The sequence below is a fragment of the Macaca mulatta genome, chromosome 13, assembly GCF_049350105.2.
Source record: "Macaca mulatta isolate MMU2019108-1 chromosome 13, T2T-MMU8v2.0, whole genome shotgun sequence".
NCBI classification, from domain to species: Eukaryota; Metazoa; Chordata; class Mammalia; order Primates; family Cercopithecidae; genus Macaca; species Macaca mulatta.
The window spans coordinates 63,853,110-63,873,437 of NC_133418.1; the positions used below are offsets into that span (position 1 = coordinate 63,853,110).

The 20,328-nt window shown below is 36.6% G+C and overlaps 1 protein-coding gene across 4 annotated transcripts in view; it reads right to left on the minus strand.

Annotated features, from left to right (window-relative positions):
* Window positions 1-829: 829 nt before the first annotated feature.
* REL (REL proto-oncogene, NF-kB subunit) overlaps window positions 830-20,328 on the minus strand; it is a 49,893-nt gene continuing 30,394 nt past the window's right edge. For 2 of the 4 annotated variants that reach the window (XM_002799234.4, XM_077959532.1), the window contains 6 exons: window positions 14,283-14,423; window positions 12,962-13,066; window positions 12,651-12,863; window positions 11,155-11,223; window positions 10,634-10,702; window positions 830-9,527 (listed from right to left, as the gene is read on the minus strand). In XM_002799234.4, coding sequence (XP_002799280.1) covers window positions 8,755-9,527; window positions 10,634-10,702; window positions 11,155-11,223; window positions 12,651-12,863; window positions 12,962-13,066; window positions 14,283-14,423 — 1,370 coding nt within the window. In that variant the 3' untranslated portion in view covers window positions 830-8,754. The remainder of the gene's footprint in view (window positions 9,528-10,633; window positions 10,703-11,154; window positions 11,224-12,650; window positions 12,864-12,961; window positions 13,067-14,282; window positions 14,424-20,328) is intronic. The other 2 variants (XM_015112447.3, XM_077959533.1) reach the window with 1 other exon arrangement.

Sequence of the window (20,328 nt, forward strand, 5' to 3'; positions counted from 1 at the left end):
TATGTGAAGTAATACATGTTCATTAGCTCAGTTTAGCCATTCTACAATGTATACATATTTCAAAACATCATGCTATACAAGATAAATGTTAATATATACAGTTTTGTCAATTAAAAAAAAGGATTTAAGAAGAGGCCAGGCCAGCTATGGTGACTCGTGCTTGTAATCCCGCACTTTGGGAGGCCAAGGCGGGTGGATCACTTGAGCTTGAGTTTGAAACCAGCCTGGATAACATGGTGAAACTCCGTCTCTACAAAAAATACAAAAATTGGCCGGGCATGGTGTCATGCACCTGTAGTCCCAGCTACTTGGGAGGCTGAGGTGGGAGGATCTCTTGAGCCCAGGAGGCATAAGTTGCAGTGAGTTGTGATCGTGCCATTGCACTCCAGCCTGGGTGACACTCCAGCCTTTTGAGCCTCTGTCTCAAAAAAGAGAAGAGACACCCTAGATCTCCATCCTTCTCTCTCTACCATGTGAGGATGGTGGGAAGGCAGCCATCTGCAAGCCAGGAGGAGAGCCTAAGCATAAACCATCCTAGTACCCCTGATCTTGGACTTTTAGCCTCCAGGACTCTGAAAACAGACTTTTGTTGGTTAAGCCAAAAAAGGAAAAAGGAAAAAAATCTTGAAAGAAGGCACTTCAGTACTCTACAAAATTATTTCAAAGGACAGTTACATATGCAACCATATTCAGCAACAGCATTCCATAAAAAATGTCTAATGTTTCTAAGCAACCAAAACTACCTTTTCCTATTAGGAAGATGCTATAAATATGAAGAAAATCTGATTGATATTTTAAAAGCTAAATAGCAACAAAATTTCAGCAAGTATTTTAGAATATTTCCATTTATTATCAAGAAAAAAATCACTCTATACAAAGATATTACAAATGTAATAAAATATTCTGTATAACAAACGGCATTTTGGCATTTTAAAAACAATTGCATCTTGATACTAAACTTAACATTAAATAACTGAACAGTACCTGAGAACTTTAAAAAATCGCTTTCATCAGTGCCTCCAAATTCATTTCAGTCATTAAGCATATACAAATACTCAGCCAAAAAAATAGGATTTTGGTATTCTGCTGGGATCTAGATTCATCACAGCCAAAGATATTTTAAGTACATACTTTTAAAACAGAAACCACTTCTAAAGGATTCACCTGGTCAAAACCATGCATTTAAGAATGCTGGTTACCCAAAAGTTTTGTGTTTTTCTTGCCACGTCATCTGAAAGCTACTTGAATTGTGAGACAGTGACCAACATTATCAGCTAATTACCCAGTAAAACTCAAGTGTATCACCAATGAAGTCTCATTAAACTCAATTCCACAAATGGATCCTCAAATATTCCAACCTTATCTATATTTTATTACATCTTATGGAAAACTATGTTTTGATTAGATAATAAAGTTTAACAGGAAAAATGGGCAAGATGAATGTTTGATACTTTTACCAAAAATTTATATTTCATTTACTTGCTGATTTCCCTGAAAACTCAATTTGTTGAAGAAGCAACATTCTGTACTAATTACTGTGTATTACTATTCACACACAGGTGTCTAATGAATTTGACTTGTAATTCTTTAAATTTTTGAAAGTCCAATAGTAAACTAAAGTTGTGGAAACAACTGATAAGAATATTAGAGGATGATAAATTCTACATCTTTAAATAGATAAGTACTAGCAGGTGGTATTTTCCTAAAGCCATAGACATTTAGAATAAATAGAGTGATTACTTTTTAAAACTTTGATCTGTATTTTGTTTATTAATAGGGCATGAGTGGTTTTTTCTGTGCTTTTTGCATGCATTACAAACATTACAGACATGATTACTTTTGAGATTCAATCTTACCCACTGTTAACCTTGTGCTTAACTGCTAAGATGTATTAGTTAAAATATTAATTTGACTATGTCTCAGACAAAAAAGGCATAAAACTGGATACAGACAACCCATACATTTATCTCTGATTAGTCACCTATTTCTGGGCTTATAACAAATGATAAATGGCATGACATTTTCTATTACATGTGATATAAAAAGCATTACAATTTTTCCCCTTTTATAGTCAACATTTGAAAACAAAACAGATGAGAAACATTTCAGTGGCAAGTTCATGAGCTATGAGATTCATTTTTAGGAAAAGTCAAACCACTCCCAATTCATAATCAACTTTTACAAATAAATTAAGAGTCACAAAATTTCAGAATTGAAGTCATTAAAATTGGCCTTACCTTCACTAATCAATAGGAAATGTTTCTGGAAAAATAAGGCCAAAAGAAGGCTCTCCAAATCTGGGCAATAACTAGTCATTCTAATGAGAAGTCCATCTTAGGTTTCTTACTAAAGAACCTAATCCATAATGATCTTTCTCACTCTGTTGTGTATGAGATAACTAGAAGGAGTATCTGAATTAAAGATTAACCAGGGCCATAGGTTATACACAGATATTGGTTTATTAACAATATTTGCATATACACCATGGAATACTATGCAGCCATAAAAAAGGATGAGTTCGTGTCCTTTGTAGGGACATGGATGCAGCTGGAAACCATCATTCTCAGCAAACTATCGCAAGAACAGAAAACCAAACGCTGCATGTTCTCACTCATAGAATTAGGGAATTGAACAATGAAATCACTTGGACACAGGAAGGGGAACATCACACACCGGGGCCTATTGTGGGGAGCAGGGAAGGGGGAGGGATAGCATTAGGAGATATACCTAATGTAAATGACAAGTTAATGGGTGCAGCACACCAACATGGCACATGTATACATATGTAACAAACCTGCATGTTGTGCACATGTATCCTAGAACTTAAAGTATAATAAAAAAAAACCCAATATTTGATTCGCACTACATAATTTACAGTGTATCCTATGTACCATTTTATTTAGTACAATACAACCTGTTAGGTAGCAGGCTGGGTATTACCTGACTAAAAAGTCCCTATTCTTTCCATTTCTCCATGCTACTTAATAGCATGTGGTGATCCTTCAAGAAATCAATTAAAGATATAACAAATTATTTGATGCCATTAGGCAGCCTGGATCACCAATTCCAAGTTTTTTTTTTTTTGAGACAGGGTCTTGCCCAGGCTGGAGTGCAGTGGCGTAATCGCTGCTCACTACAGACTCAACCTCCTGGGCTCAAGGGATTCTCCCACCTCAGCCTCCCTAATAGCTGGGACCACAGGCACATGTCACCATGCCAGGCTAATTTTTTTTTTTTTTTTGCAAAGACAGGTTTTCCTTATATTACCCAGGCTGGTCTTGAACTCCTGGGCTCAAGCAATCCCCTCACCTCGGCCTCCCAAAGTGCTGGGATTACAGGCGTGATCCATCCACCATGCCCAATGTCCAGCTCCATGTCTCTCTTAACATGGAAACTATCACAAGTTTTCCTGAAGTATTAGGTTATACATTGATAACCCAGCTGTTTCTGTTCACTATGGTTGTGAGAGGCCCAGTTATTTAAAAGGCCATTAAGATTGAAAATAGATTTAGAGGTGTAGGTACAGATTGGGAAGGGGCATGAAGGAAATTTCGGGGGTGGTTGGAAATGTCCTAAACATGGTGGTGACATGGGTGTTAACATACATAAAAATTAATTAAGCTGTACATTTAAAATTAGTCTCCTTTATGCATTTTACTCTACATGTGTTATCCTTGCAAAGAAAAAGACTGGCATCTTTGAGAGCAAGAGTTTTTGTCTTATTCACCTCTGTATAATTTCCAACATGGGGCTTTGTACATTAGACATTCAAAAAATGTTATACAAGATTGGTTGCATCAATACTGGAGTGTCTGTGTAAGGGTTAGGTGCTGAGGCTGAGAAGTATACGAGGGAGACTTGAGATTAAACCTGCCACATAAAGTGGAGAGAAGTAGCAAGGTCAGGGCTATGAAATAATCCTAAAAACTTTAGAATTTCTACATAATACAGTTGACACTACTATTCTCAATAGAGCTGCTTTCAGTCTCAAAGGGCTGTGGTATGTGTGCGTGTGTGTGGTAAAAAAGGGAAGCAGCAGGTCAAGGAAGAGAAGTGTATTTCACAAGACTTAAGTAATCTTGTCATTGCTGCTTTTCCTGCCAGAAAATCATTACCATTCCCTTTAAAAATCATTTCCATATACATTGCAATAATCGCTCCTATGTCAATTCCACCCTTCCTTCTCTAATAATAGCTACTATTTATTCAGCACCAACTAGTATACTAGGGACTATGCTGGGTGCTGGAGTCCCAATGACGAATGAGACAAACACTTAAATAAAAGGATGTCCATAATACAGGCATGTACAAAGCTTCACCTCAACTGAGGAGGCAGGACCAACCTTCACAGAGAAGCCCAGTCTTCAAGGATGAGTGTTCTAGTTCCAGAAGAGCAGAAGCAGAGTGGGTAACATGTTAAAGGTATGGAGGCCTGAAAGAATTGCCTTTTTTCAAGGAATGCTAACTATGTAATAAGGTATAGGGAGAACGTGGTATTTTAACTGGAACATATGGAAAAGATTATTACTAGGGAAAAAAGAATGAAGGCCTTTACTAAGAAAGCAGCAGGAATGAAGAAGGGACAGATGCAAGAGGAGACAAGCTCAAAAGGACTTGATGATTAAGTATGAGTGTGACGGAGAAAAAGAATACAATACTTTGAGGTCCTAGTAAGCTTCTTGGGTGGCGTGGTAAATGATAATGCCATTATGGAAGGTAAAGAAGAGAGGGAGCCAGTTTACCAGGGCATTCAGGTAGCATGAAAGAAAACCGAACCTGTGGGCTCTGATAAGATCATCCAGGGGGAATAATAGCACCAACTGAGGGGAGAGGTTGAGACTCATGGGAAATAAATCTCAGGGAGGAATCTTGTCTACCACAGAAAACCCAGACGAATATCCAAACAGGGAAGTATAGGAGGTTATAAATAGGTCAAGCAGTGTGAGGACAGATAAAAAGACACTAGACTTGACAAGACGGGCAGTCTCCGCTTATCTTTCCCAGAATATCCTAAGAAAATTGTAGGAGCTAAAGATAGAGATCACTGGGCTAAGGAATAACTGGGAAGGGAGAAAACGGAGGCTGGAGGCATTTCAGAAGTCAGGATGCAAAGGCATCCAGGTGGTAGGAAAGGTTTTATTTGGTCTTTCCTTTTAGGCTAATGAAGACATTTACCATGTTTATACAAAGAAAGGAAGCACTAATTGGTGATGTAAGGATTTTAAACACAGCCTGGGAGAGAAAGGAGGAGGGATCCAGTGCACAAGTAGAGTTCAGAAAAGTGCCTTAGAAACTAAAAGGGTGTTAAAAGAGCAGGGGAAAGGATAAATACATGTAGAGATAGAGGAGAAATGTTGCCAAATTCATTTTAAATTAAAGTCTATGATCAAAAAATAGCACCTGAAAAATGAAAAATCCATTGGGAATATTCTAAACACAGTGTAGCAGAACCTTAATTCTGCTTATACTTACTTATACTAAGTAGCCAAAGCTTATTTAGTTTAAAAAAAATCCATATAGCTATTCTAACAGTCAGTGTTTAAACTGATTGGTGCTAATTAATCTAAAACTATGAGATTCTGTGTTAAAAAAAAAAAACAAAAAACACCTCACCACCTATCCATCACCATCTAGAGCCATCCTGGGTTCATATTTTGAACAGAAAAGAAATTGTGCCTTCAGGTTTTTCTTTCTCCCTGGTAAGTTCTATTTATGTGCTTATGATTTTAAAAATTTATTTTAATTTATATTTTTAAATAAAAAATAAAAAAAAATTTCTACCTTTTTTACTGAAGTCTATGATTCTTGTGAGATTTCACAACTGCTGCTCATGAAAAATTTATAATACAGAAATATTTCTTTTTGAAATAATAATTTCTGAGGAATATTACTGGTACTTAGGTTCTTTAATTCTTTTTGTTTTTCCTTCCTGAACCATCCTGACCCCAAGCCTTATCTTGCTCTCTTCCCTATTTCCCAGTATCATTTAACTGAGAATTTTTGTTTTTATGGCATTCATACATTCCTCAATTTGACCAAAACAACTAATTCATGTAAAGTTATGGTTTGGTTAGACATCGTGTAAGTAAAATGACAGACTGCTTCTTGCTAGGAAGATATTCAACATTTAGGGCAGGTTCTAGTTGTAGTAACAAACTAGGTCTTGAATAAGTTAATTACTTAGCATAATGATAATTCCATCACAATTAAGATTACTGCCCAACTTTAATCTGTAATAAAATATAATGATCTAATTAACCCTTACAATGTCTTTGAGAAATAAAAGGGCAAAATAAATAATTACATATCAAATGAAAACTCCTAAAATATAACTATGTTTTGAAGCACAAGTAAAAGGTTTCTAAATGCCAGAATTACCAAAAGTTAGGAAATAGAAAGGGCAAATAAAGTGTCATGTTACAGCTACAACAACTCAAATAAAGCATGCAGAAACAACTAGGAAACACTGAGAATTTTAAATCTGATGAAGGAGCCAGCAGAGATTACCCAGCATTCAGCTCACCATTTGAGACCAGCCAAATGAATATGTGACAAGTCTCTTTTAAAAATCTTGCACTTTGAAAAGGAAATGTGTTATAAGTGTTACTCAATCTGGAAGTTATGGTGAGCTTGACAATGTCAAAACATGGATTTAGAGATTCTCAATGAACAGATATTTTACCTTCAATAAAATCTCCTTTCATAAAAGGAAAAAAAAGATTACCCAAATTCTACCATCATTTTGCCACTGGGATTATTTTCCTTTTGAACAATTTGGATGACCATTATTATTCCTGGACTTGAATGTACATGATTCTTATAAACCCAATGTCACACTAAGTAAAACTGCAAAAATCATATACATCTTATAATTAAAGTTACTATTTCTTTCAAAAACTAAAGTTCTATTAGTATTACTTTTAATGTTCAATAAATATTTTCTGAGTGTTTAATATAAGGTAGCCATTTTTCTACAAATTGGAGATTCAACAATAAAGCACAAAAATTTCTGTCCTTAGAAAGTTAATATTTCAGTATGGGAAAACAAACAGTAAATGAATAAATGCTTAGTAAAGTCAGATCATGGTGAGTGCTATGGACATACATAAAGCAGGGGGGACAGCAAATGCTGATGTATATATTCAAGGAAGACCTGCTCAGGTAACAGTGGAGTGACACCTGAAGGATGTAAAAGAGTGAACTATGCATTTTTCTGGGAGAAGAACATTCAAGGCAGAGGGAATACAAAGAGTCCAAGGCATGTGCATACTTGATGCTTTGAGGAGCACTGAGGCCAAGGTGCCTGGAGCTGCATGACGAGGTGGGACATGGTAGTACCTGAAGTAGGACAGGGAGTCTAGGCCTGCAACTTTTAAGAACTTTGACTGCTCTGAGTGGATGGTTTTGAGCAGATGAATGGTAGGAGTTGACTTGTTTTAAAAATAATCATTCTGGCTACTTTATGGGGAACAGACTGTAGGGATGCAAGGATATAAGGAGAATTTTTGTAGATGATAGCTTCAATCCAGGGAAGAGATGATGGTGGCTTGGAATAGGGCGTTAATAGTAGAGATCAAAAGAAGTGGTCAGCTTTAGATATATTATGAAGGTAGGGTCTACTAGATTTGCTAATGGATTGGATATGGGATCTAAAAGAAGAATCAAGGATGACGTCAGGGTTTTTGGCCTGAGCAACTAGAAGTATGGCATTGCCATTTACTGAGTTGGGGAAGACTGAAGGAGAAGCAAGTTTGGGAGGGAAGACCAAGAATTCAGTTTCAGATACGCTGAGTGTGAGCTTTAATTAGATTTCTAGATAGAGATGTCAAATAGGCAGTTTTATGAGATCACGGGGAGTTAGAACATCTAAGAAAGGAGAGTGGTCCAAGGAAACTTCTTCCCCTTAAAAAATATGAGTGTAAAGCTAAAATCATAAGCAACTTTTAAGGCATAGACTGAAATAGTATAAAATGTAGAAAACCTCCCATACCTTGAAAGCTCACCTCAACTGCCTTCTGCCCAACTTAACATTTTAAAGATATTTTGATACACATACAAATCTAAGAAGCCCCAAGAAGCCTAAGAAAACCCCTTAGGGGTTACCTTGGCCCATGGGCCTCAAAAATAAGAAATTAAGTTTTTCAATGGCATAGCCATTACAAGTTTTATCTTAAATTTGCTTGAAATTTAAGAATACATTAAAACATTATAAAAAGAAATATAAAAAAGCATTTTTTTTTTTTTTGAGACAGAGTCTCACTCTGTCACCCACGCTAGAGTGCGGTGGTGTGATCTCAGCTCACTGCAACCTCCGCTTCCTGGGTTCAAGCAATTATTGTGCCTCAGGCTCCCAAGTAGCTGACAGTACAGGTGCGTACCACCATGCTCAGCTAATTTTTGTATTTTTAGTAGAGACGGGGTTTCACCATGTTGGCCAGGCTGGTCTCGAATTCCTGGTCTCAAGTGATCCACCCGCCTCGGCCTCCCAGAGTGCTAGGATTACAGGCGTGAGGTCCTGCACCTGGCCTCTGAGTTGTCCTTTTATGACAGCTTCCAATTTTGTATTCACTATGTCCAAAGTTGTATGCTTCTTCCCTGAAAAAAGTTTTTTATATTCTCAAATACAGTATTATTCTTCTCAGTCAGTATTATATATACAGTATAAATACAGTATTATATTCCCAGTTAGACAAATACAAAACGCTGCATCTATACAGGTGGTATCAAGATTTAAAAGGATTTAAATCTTGCAAGTTATACTTGAAAAAATTCATATGGAAAAGAGTCACTCAATTGCTCATTTTGCATACTGCCAATACCTGAATACTGACTATCTTGAACAAAACTATGACTGTTTGGATTAGTACTGTTTGATGGGCCCGACTCATTTATCATGCTGTTATCTGCACAACTGAAGTCAGATCCCTCAAATGCATCTGATTGTGAAACAAAAACAGTAGTATTGGAATTGGCACCTGCCGACATACTGGAAGAGGACATCTGATGGAGCTGTCTCAAGTCTCTTGGGTCTAACACTGAATTACATGAGGGGTTTTCAAGATTCATGCTCAGAAGTCTTGGATTATCCGTCTCTTCCATGCTATCATTGCTGGTTGCCATCATATTCACAGAACAATTAGACAGCATGTTGTGATCAGAAATACCATATAAGTCTGCTGGTGGCATGGATGACGCTTCCATTCCAACTATGTCATCGGCATTGTTATAAATGCAAGCGTTAGAAGCATTTAAATCATTCCCAATAGGTATTCTCAGGAATGGTGGGATACCTTGCGAATTAGAAGGAAGTGTCCCTGTTGAAAAACTACTCAGTGGGTTTGTATTGCCTGAGCGTGGGGTGGGGTGGGCCACTGATGACCAGCTTGAAGAAGGAAGAGGTGTCATTGAGGCATGATGTGACAATCCACTTGAGATGGGCCCAGGTGAGGGATAGTAGGATTCTGCTTGACTTGAAACCCCTGTAGGCATTTCTCTCACAACTGCATCATGAGAAAACAAGTTTGGTTCTGTGGGAGGAAAAATTTGTTTTACAAAATTAAAAGGAACAAAATTATAAAAAGTATTTCTAAATTAAAATTGCATAAGCACACAAATATATATAAAGAAAAATGTCAGGGAAACCAATGTAACATTTCAAATAAAAAAGTGTTAAAAGCACTAAAATTATTACACGAATCCAAAATGAAATTCTGTAACATACATACCATTTTACAAATACAGGTAAAATGATTTTTGCAAGTTACTTTGGCATATGTAATGTCACTCCAGTTAAATATGAAAATCTAGTTTCTGAGGCTCTATAAAGGTATTTTTGAAAACTAAAAGATAAATATTAGAATTACAATTAATGGGACTCCAAATAGCCAAAATCATCTCTTAGGAGAAAATGGAAGGATGGAGAAAACACTCATTAGGGATAAGAAAATACATACAACTTTTAAGATATATTACGACAGAACCCTAAGAGACTATAAAATTCACAGTCAGAAAAAATTACAGAAAAAATTAATTCTGTATTTATTTACATATTATACAAATGCTTTATGAACTAAACCAGGAAAAAGCACTGATTTAAGAATGTACATGGGGGAAAAAGACTTCTAATTAGCCCTTGGTTGAATTATCTAAACTAGGAATTGGTAATTTTTTTTTTCTGTAAAAAGTCAGATTGTAAATATTTTAGGCTTTGTGAGCTATATACAGCCTCTGTTCGAACTATTCAACCCTGTTACCATAGTGTTATAAAAAAAAAAGCAGTTTAGAGATAATATTTAATCAAATATTCATAGCCATGTTCCAGTAAAATTTTATTTATAAAAATAGGTAACTAACCAAATCAATAACATTTTTTTCCATGACGCAATGTAACTAATAAAATCACTACCATATGAATGACATGTAATTTCTTGAACAATAAATTCCAAAAACACGATTGGTTTCTAACACAACCTTCAGAAGTCATGCTTAATTTATTCTATACTGAAAGCATGAAAAATTTGGAGAGAAAATTTTCAAAGAAGCAGTTATTCATTCCTAAAAACAGAATTCCAATATATTGTGCACAGCACTGGTCTTTCTGATCACAAGAAATATGCTATAGGAAATAAAATACCTTTTTTGAAGTATCTTCCTTCTCCAATTGAACCGAGGAGACCAGGTCTTGGTCTCTCAGGAAAATTAACTGTTAGGATAAAGTTTTTCCATTATTAAATGGCATCTGAAAAATAACATTATCAGTTAAAATCTGAAAAACTGGCAGGGAGTGGTGGCTCCCACCTGCACTTTGGGAGGCCGAGGTGGGTGGATCACCTGAGGTCAGGAGTTCAAGACCATCCTGGTCAACAAGGCAAAACCCCGTTTCTACTAAAAATACAAAAATTAGCCGGGTGTGGTGGCACACACCTGTAATCTCAGTTACCCGGAAGGCTGAGGCAGAATTGTTGAACCTGCAAGGGGAGAGGTTGCAGTGAGTTGAGACTGCCCCACCGCACTCCAGCCTGGGTGACAGACAGAGACGCTGTCTCAAAAAACAAACAAAAACAAAACAAAACAAAAATAATAAAATTTGAAAAACTGAATACAGTAAATAAAACAAAACCTATTTAAATATGAATCGATCCAAAATATTCTTACCGTGATCCTGGCACAGTTTCTGGAAAAGCAGAGTTGTCTTTTGTTTCTTTGCTTTATTGCCATAAGTATCTGATTAGAAAGAAACCAGGAAAGCAGACAAAAAATTATAGGATTGTTTCCTCTCCTTTAATAAACAAATATTTTATTCACATATAGAAAATGTTTTCAATAAATACATATGTAATTCAGATTAAATAAGTATTATAGAATACGTCCCAAATCAGTAGTATCAGTAGAAAAGGATATTTTTCTCTTAGTAAAAAATTGTTTAAAGTAATCCCAGCACTTTGGGAGGCTGAGGCAGGTGGATCACTTGAGCCCAGGAGTTTGAGGCCAACCTGAGCAACATGGCAAAACCCTGTCTCCATAAAAAACAGAAAAACTGGCGGGGTGCAGTGGCTCATGCCTGCAATCCCAGCACTTTGGGAGGCTGAGGCAGGTGGATCACCTGAGTTCAGGAGCTTGAGACCAGCTTGGCCAACATGGTGAAACCCCATCTCTACTAAAAATAATACAAAATTAGTTGGGTGTGGTGGCACATGCCAGTAGTCCCAGCTAATCAGGAGGCTGAGACAGGAGAACTGCTTGAACCCAAGAGGCAGAGGCTGCAGTGAGCCGGGATTACGTCACTGTACTCCAGCCTGGGCAAGACAGAGTGAGACTCCATCTCAAAACAAAAAAACAAAAAAATCCCACCAAAATTAGCCAGGTGTGGTGGTGTGCACCTGTAGTCCCAGGTACTCAGGAGGCTGAGGTGGGATGATCACCTGAGCACAGGAGGTTGAAGTTCTGGTAAACCATGATCATGCCACTGTACTCCAGCTTGAGTGACAGAGTGAGACCCTGTCTCAAAAAAACCCAAAACAAACTGTTCAAAATATTCATCTTGTTTTCTTATCACACAAGTCAGTAATGTCAACTAGTGCAATAAGGTTTGATAAGAAACCAATATAGAGACTATTCTCTGAGTGGTAAGTGCACAAGGACTAAAATAGACCTTCAAAAATAAAACAGAAATTTTAGTAAGCAGTTTAGATACTTTGAAATTATTCCATCCTAATCAAACCTCTTTCTGAAGAAAGAGATGCAGAGACAAGTCTAGCCAACATGGTGAAACCCTGGCTCTACTAAAACTACAAAAGTAGCCTGGCGTGGTGGCACGTGCCTGTATAGTCCCAGCTACTCGGGAGGCTGAGGCAGGAGAATCGCTTGAACCCGGGAGGTGGGGGTTGCAGTGAGCTAAGATTGTGCCACTGCACTCTAGCCTGGGTGACAGTGAGACTCTGTCTCAAAGAAAAACGAAAAACAAAAAAACAAAACAAAACCAAAAAAACAAAGAAATGCAAAGAGCATAAAGAAAAAACCCAACAGAAAGCTTCCAGGAAAAGAAACATAAATTGTGAATATACATAACTGTACTCAAATGAATCTTACAAGATGTTATTAGCAGGACCACTTTAAGAAATATATAAATTATCACCAGCAAAATGTCATACCTTTTTCATCTGGCAGATATCTAAAATCCATAGATTCACTAACTTCCTGGTCAGAAGGTCTCCGCAACTGCATTTTTACTGTTACGGGTTCTGTGATAGCTTTGCAATATGGCGGAGTTTTGAAAACAATGGCTACTTGACGGTGTACATCAGCTTGTGAAAAGATGCCTTTTGCTTCCCAATCGTTCAACACAAAACGAACTTCTATGTCATCTAGTGAATAAGAAACCAAAAAAATAATAATGGGAAAACAAAGTAACTGCATCTATTAATCTAAAATTTATTCTAAATTCAATGAAATAAATAAATACCTTTCTGAACTTTGTCGCAAAGTAGAAATATTTCATCTCCTCCTCTGACACTTCCACAATTCTTGTTTACACGACAAATCCTTAATTCTGCAGTATTTGGCGCACCTAAATAAAAAGGATTTTCAAAAAAACGAGTTGCTACCTTAGTAATATTTTATTTCTTTTTGCAGGGGAGAATTTGAGGAAAACCATATACAGAATAAAAGTTTTAGTGTATAAAGAACACTAAATACATTAATCATCTATGTATCTGTCCACTTCCTTTCTAACTGCTTTACTTCAGACTTTGTGGCTTCATTTCTAGGTAATGACATATTCTTTAATTACATCTCCCTGCTTCTAAATTCTGATTCTGCCAGTCAATCCTATGCACTGTCACCAGATTAATCTTCATAAATCATGACCATATCTCTATGGCAATACAATTTTCCCTACGGCAATACATCTCCCTATGGCAATACAGCTTTCATGCTTCCTATTATGTGGCCATAAGATTATTATAATTATTCCTGGCATTTAAAGCTCTACATGATAAGGATACTCTGATCTACCTTTATAGCCCTACATCTCTCTATCCTTCTACACATAAAACAGGTATGGCCATACACCATTGGTGGACATATATGTAAGTCTATGTACACACACACACACACACACACACACACACACACACAGTATTTTGGGGGAAAGTTTCATAATCTTTTAAAATGAGATATATCCATATCCTTTGATCCAGCATTTGCCATGCAGTGAGGCATGATTACACCACTGCACTCCAGCTTGGGTGACAGAGTGAGACCCTGTCTCCAAAAAAAAACCAATTAAAAAAAAACATATACAAGAATATGTATTGCAGTACAGTTTGCTAGGCCAAAAAGAAAAAATGAGAAAAGAAACAAACCAAATGTCTTATAAGAAGGTAATTAATAAAATTATGATATAACTACATAATAAAATATGCTGCTACTGAAAAGAATAAGGTGATTGAAAGGAAAATGTTCAAGATATATGGTAAGAAGAAAGTTTTTAAACAATCATCACTTATGATTTTAAGTTGCCACAATTGTACTGTGTCAAAAATGATGACGACAATGTATTTATGTATATATAGGAAGAAAAAACTGGTAAAATATGCACCTAAGGATAGTGATTATCCCTGGAGGATGAGATTAGAGAAGATTTCCTTTCTGTTATATATTTCTGTAATGCCTGGAAGTTTTCCTATCATGAATATATTGTTTTTCTAATTACCAAAATACTTTTAAGACTTAAACCATTACAAAAAAACAAGACTACAAATGTAAGAAAATGAAGTACTTACGGTTATCATAAATTGGGTTCGAGACAACAGGAGGAAGAGCAGTCGTCAAATTACCATGTTCATCAGGGAGGAAAACTTGAAAACATAATCTCACCACATTGAGGTCACAATCTTCAATATCATTCAGCTGTTTTTCAGGGACTGAATAGTAAAAAAAAAAAAAAAAAAAAAAAATTTAAGAACGTAATAGTCACATAGACCTAAAGTCCTGCTAGGTCCTCCTCCCTGCCCATTATAGCCAATAACCTTGAATAGAATCCAAATCTGTACGAATACAAATAGGATAGTATACAAAGAACGCCTTGTATCATTCTTATCAAGTAGTCACTATCAAACAGTATTTAATAAATTATAGCCATGTTCAGGAAGTAACTATCTCCTCACCTGGGGATAATCCCAAGTTGACATTAATACCAAATCAAAGTTTTTAAAAAAAGTTGCAAGTTTGTACACAACAAAGAATGGCATTTACCCATTCATTCAACAAACATGTATTTGGTCCAGGTGTTGTATTAAGGACTCTAAATTATCTCCTAAATCTGTAAAAGAATTACTTTCATCCTCATTTTACAAATGAGGAACTGAGTTTAATTAGCTTTTTTGAGATGGGGGTCTCACTCTGTTTCCCAGGCTGGAGTGCAATGATGTGATTTTGCCTCACCCCAACCTCTGCCTCCCAGGCTCAAGTGATCTTCCCATCTCAGCCTCCCGAGTAGCTGGGACTACAGGCACATGCCACCACGCCCAGCTAATTTTTCTATTTTTTTGTAGAGATGGGGTTTCGCTATGTTGCCCAAGGTGGTCACGAACTCCCAGGCTGAAGTGATCCACCCACCTTGGCCTCCCAAAGTATTGAGTTTACAGGCGTAAGCCACTGAGCCTGGCCTGGAACTGATTTTAAAGAGAGGAATTACTTGCCCAAAGTTTCACAGTGGCAAAGTGGAAATGTGAACTCAAGTCATTAAATTTAGAGCCTATGCTTTTAAAAATTGAACTCTATTAGAAAATTGTAATATGTTATACATAAAAATGACATAAACAAGAATATCTACTAAAATGTGGATCAACATTTTAAGGATGAAATACCAAGAAACAAACAAAGTAAGATAGCTAGTTTCCATAAGAAATTTTATGTGTAAATTAGCTTTGCTTAAAAATTTTTTTAATTAAAAATTTTACAGTTCTATAAAACTAGAAAAGCTCATGACAGAATATAGTATAATAGTTTGTTAAATTAATATTTGAACCAGAAATCCAGTCCCAAAAGAAAATATTGCCTTTTCAAATGCCATAAGCTAAAGCACTAAGTTATATTTTTAAAAAGCATGACATGCACATTATTTACACAACAATTTTACTTTGCAAAGTATTAAATTTTGAAACACTAAATTTAGAAACACAGTTAAGCCCAAATTCCTTATTTTACAGGCAATAACTAATAAAAATGATAATGTATTTTGTACTGTTTTTATTTAATGACACTGACAGCCTACGTAGCTATCACAATATTTAGAAGTATCCCAGTATTAGCATTCTTAGCCTAACCTTTGAAAGAGTGCATTAAAAAAATCTGTACTCTGTACAACTGAAAGGTCAAAATGTTATGATACCAACGCTTGGGTTACAGCAGCATACTCTACTGGCACTATTGTGTAGGCGATACGAGCGCTACCTCTTCAAAACCCATTTTTATAGCATTATAAATGTAGCGTTCAAGATATTAGTGTCTATCAATTGCAAAGATGAGTAATCAATATGCAAAAAAGATAAATTTGTAGCTAGATGTTCCTGATAAGTTTAAAAACAAACCTATGTGAACTCTGTCAATGGATAAACCAACTGTGGTATAGTCCTACAATGGAATAAACTCAGCAATAAGAGAGAACAAACTGGCCAGGCGTGGTGGCTCATGCCTGTATTCCCAGTACTTTGGGAGGCCGAGGTGGGCGGATCACGAGGTCAGGAGATCGAGAACATCCTGGCTACCACGGTGAAACCCCGCCTCTACTAAAAATACAAAAAATTAGCCGGGCATGGGGGCGGGCGCCTATAATCCCAGCTACTCAGGAGGGTGAGGCAGGAGAATGGTGAACCCGGGAGACAGAGTTTGTAGTGAGCCAAGATCGTGCCACTGCACTCCAGCCAGGGGGACAGAGCGATACTCCATCTCAAAAAAAAAGAAAAAGAAAAAAAGAACTATGGGGGGTATATACTCCCAAATGAATGTATCTCAAAACCCTGCTGAGCAAAAGAAACCAGATACAAAAGTATACTGTATGCTTCCATTTATATGCAGTTTTAGAAAAGATTAATCTCCAGTGACAGAAGGCAGATTAGTAACTGAGGCAGAGGCAGGGTAGGGAAATGAACGAGAAGGGGACCACGGAAATTTTAGGGGGTAATGGAGATGTTCCACATCTTGATTGTGGTGGTGGTTATGTGGCAGGATATATTCTGGTAGATTTTATTGCATCTCAATAAAAATTTATTTTAAATATTTTTAGGCCGGGCGCGGTGGCTCAAGCCTGTAATCCCAGCACTTTGGGAGGCCGAGACGGGCGGATCACGAGGTCAGGAGATCGAGACCATCCTGGCTAACACGGTGAAACCCCGTCTCTACTAAAAATACAAAAAATTAGCCGGGCGAGGTGGCGGGCGCCTGTAGTCCCAACTACTCGGGAGGCTGAGGCAGGAGAATGGCGTGAACCCGGGAGGCGGAGCTTGCAGTGAGCTGAGATCCGGCCATTGCACTCCAGCCTGGGCGGCAGAGCGAGACTCCGTCTCAAAAAAAAAAATAAATAAAAAATAAAAAATAAAAAAATAAATAAATAAATATTTTTAAAGGTTACATAAAAGAAAAATAAATAAACTGGTCAATAAGCCAAAGTTTAAAAACATTTAGTCACATAATAGCTCTACTACAGGGAAGAAATTTTACCTACCTCTCAGAAAAAATCACTATTTATGAGATTTTGCTTTGAATCTTCTCAATGTGTGGAAATACAATTACTACTGCATCAGAATTACTTTCATCTCTGCACAACATGGTTAAAAACTACTGACAGGCAAGAACGACAGATACCCTTTTTTACCCAATGCAAAATTCAGTGTAAGGCTGAAAACCCAGTTCAAAACTTCTTTTCTATAAAGCCTAACTTCATCCTCTGCAGTGGAAGGAATATTTCTCCTCTCTAAATCAGTGCAAGACTTGACCTATCCCTTTTTTTTTTTGAGACGGAGTCTTGCTCTGTTGCCCAGGCTGGAGTGCAGTGGCACGATCTCGGCTCACTGTAAGCTCCACCTCCTCGGTTCACACCATTCTCCTGCCTTAGCCTCCCGAGTAGCTGGGACTACAGGTGCCCACCATCATGCCCGGCTAATTTTATTTTATTTTTTTTTGTATTTTTAGTAGACGGGGTTTCACTGTGTTAGCCAGGATGGTCTCGATCTCCTGATCTCGTGATCTGCCCGCCTCGGCCTCCCAAAGTGCTGGGATTACAGGCGTGAGCCACCGCGTCTGGACGACCTATACCTTTCTTATGCACTTAAAAGTTTTAAAATCTTACATGATAACCATTTATGTATGCCTCTTCTATCTTATTAGACAAAGTTTCAAATGAAGCCAGAAGGGGTGTCTGATGTATCTCCACTAGGCATCGAACATAGTGGTTTACAAACATTTGGTATTTATTATACATTTCCTCAATTAACATAAATGACTGAAGAATTACTTAAAGGCCTATCAAATAACCAAACATTTAGATATTTTTTACAAATTACTGAAGAAAGCATAAAGTAAAAGTTAATAAAAAAGAAGTTCTACTTTTGGTAATGGCAGATGATAATCCATAAACTGGGACCAATTCAACCATAAGAAAGTGGAAAAAATATGAAACAAAATTTCTCTAATGACATCAGACAGTTAACAAGGTCATAAAAAATCATGGGACCAAGATAGGAGAGAAGAAAACCCACAGTTCAGAATGAGAGGCCACTTTTATCTAAATATAGCCTGACAATTTTCTAAGAGATGGTTAAGAAGATTGAGATGAACTCTCAATAAACTATGGGGGAAAATAAAGGAGTTAAGAGTCTGCCAAGGATGTGGGATCTGATAAATACCCAAGGCTTTGGGGGATTTGAGGTCTGGAAGAGCTATACCCTAGGAGTACGGGTGAACTGGAAACATATCAGATTTCAGGGATGAAAGCCCATCTTCAAATAACCTAAATCATTCACTGATTTTAGGTGATCTGGCATTGCTAGTGTACTTGGCCACTAGCCAGAAGAAAATTTTCTGCAGGGAGATAATATTGTAGGCCTAAAATCTTTACACTTTTTCACAGAAAATGACTGGTATTTTATCTTAGATAATCAGACATATGAGGAGGCAAAATAAAATTATTTTTTTTAAAAGAAAGCAACAGGCAATAAAAACATACCACAAAATATCCAAATAATGAAGTTTTCAGAAACATAATTTAAAGTAACTATACTTAATATATTCAAGGAATTAAGATTGAGAGTTTACTGGAGATCTTGAAACTGAAAAAAAGGAATCAAATTCTAGAACTGAAAAATATAATAAATTGAGATGAAGAATACAATCAAATTTATCAAAAGTTTTATAGAAAATATGTTGTGTCTTGTCTTTTTATACCCCAAGGATTAAAATGTTTACCAACGTAGTCTACCATAAATTTTTAAAGTGTTGATTCACTTTAAAGCCTTTAATCCATCTTCAGCTGATATTTGTATATGATGTGAGGTAGGGAATCCAACTTAATTAAATAACTATTTTTTTCAAGCTTCCTTTCTCAAACATTTCCTCCTTTCCTCTTGATATGACATGCCACCTCTGTCATACATTAAAGTTGCGTATTTCCTTAGCTCTGTTTCTGGGCTCTCAATTCTTTTTCTTTTTTCAATAATTATACATTTTTATCTTATAAAAATTGGGTGAATATGTAGATATAAATTGACAAAAATGTGTATTGAACAGTTCTGTCTTTTATAGCTTAAAAGAAAGATTTTGGACGAAAATGAAATATCTCTTCTTGAAATGATTTATTTCTATTTTATAATACTTTTGAGCACTCTTGCAACTTCAGAAGATCTTTTATATTTTTAATTTCAAATCTGCTTATACAAACAGTAAGTCTTCACTTAATGTCTTCTAGGATGATGTCTATAGGTTCTTGGAAATCACAACTTCAAGTGAAACAACACTGTAATAAAACCAATTTTACCATAGGCTAATCAATATAAATAAGAGTTAAGTTTCTACGGCAAACTTCTGGTCACAAAAACATCACTAAATTTATAAGTAAAGACCAAAACACTTGTAATATTAAATACTGAAATAAATCTGAGCTATACATACATTTAAGAAAGATTAATAAAAACAAGTTAAGATAATGATTTACCCAATTATTCCAGTTCAGGGTCACAGGTGATTGGAGTCTCTTCGGGGCTCTCAATTCTACTCTAATTAGTCAATCTGTCTATTCTTATCCCAATATGACACTGCCTTAATTAGTATTAATACTTCTGTCCGATGAGGTCAATTTCTCCTCACTGTTCTTTTTCTATAAAGTATTCTGTTCCTCTTTAGAATTACCATATTTAATATGGAATTGCATTGAATCTATTTATCAAGTGGGGGAAAATGCCTTTTTTTTTTTTTTTTTTGAGACAAGAGTCTTGCTCTTCACCCAGGCTGGAGTGCAGTGGCATGATCTTGGCTCACTGCAACCTCCACCTCCTGGGTTCAAGTGATTCTCCTGCCTCAGCCTCCCGAGTAGCTGGGACTACAGGCCCATGCCACCACGCCCAGCTAATTTTGTATTTTAAGTAGGGACAGGGTTTCATCATGTTGGCCAGGATAGTCTCAATCTCTTGACCTCGTGATCCGCCCACCTTGGCCTCCCAAAGTGCTGGGATTACAGGTGCGAGCCACCGTGCCCAGCCCAGGAAAATGACATTTTTACAATATTACTATTAGAGAGCATGGAATATCTCTCCATTTATTTAAGTATTCTCTAAG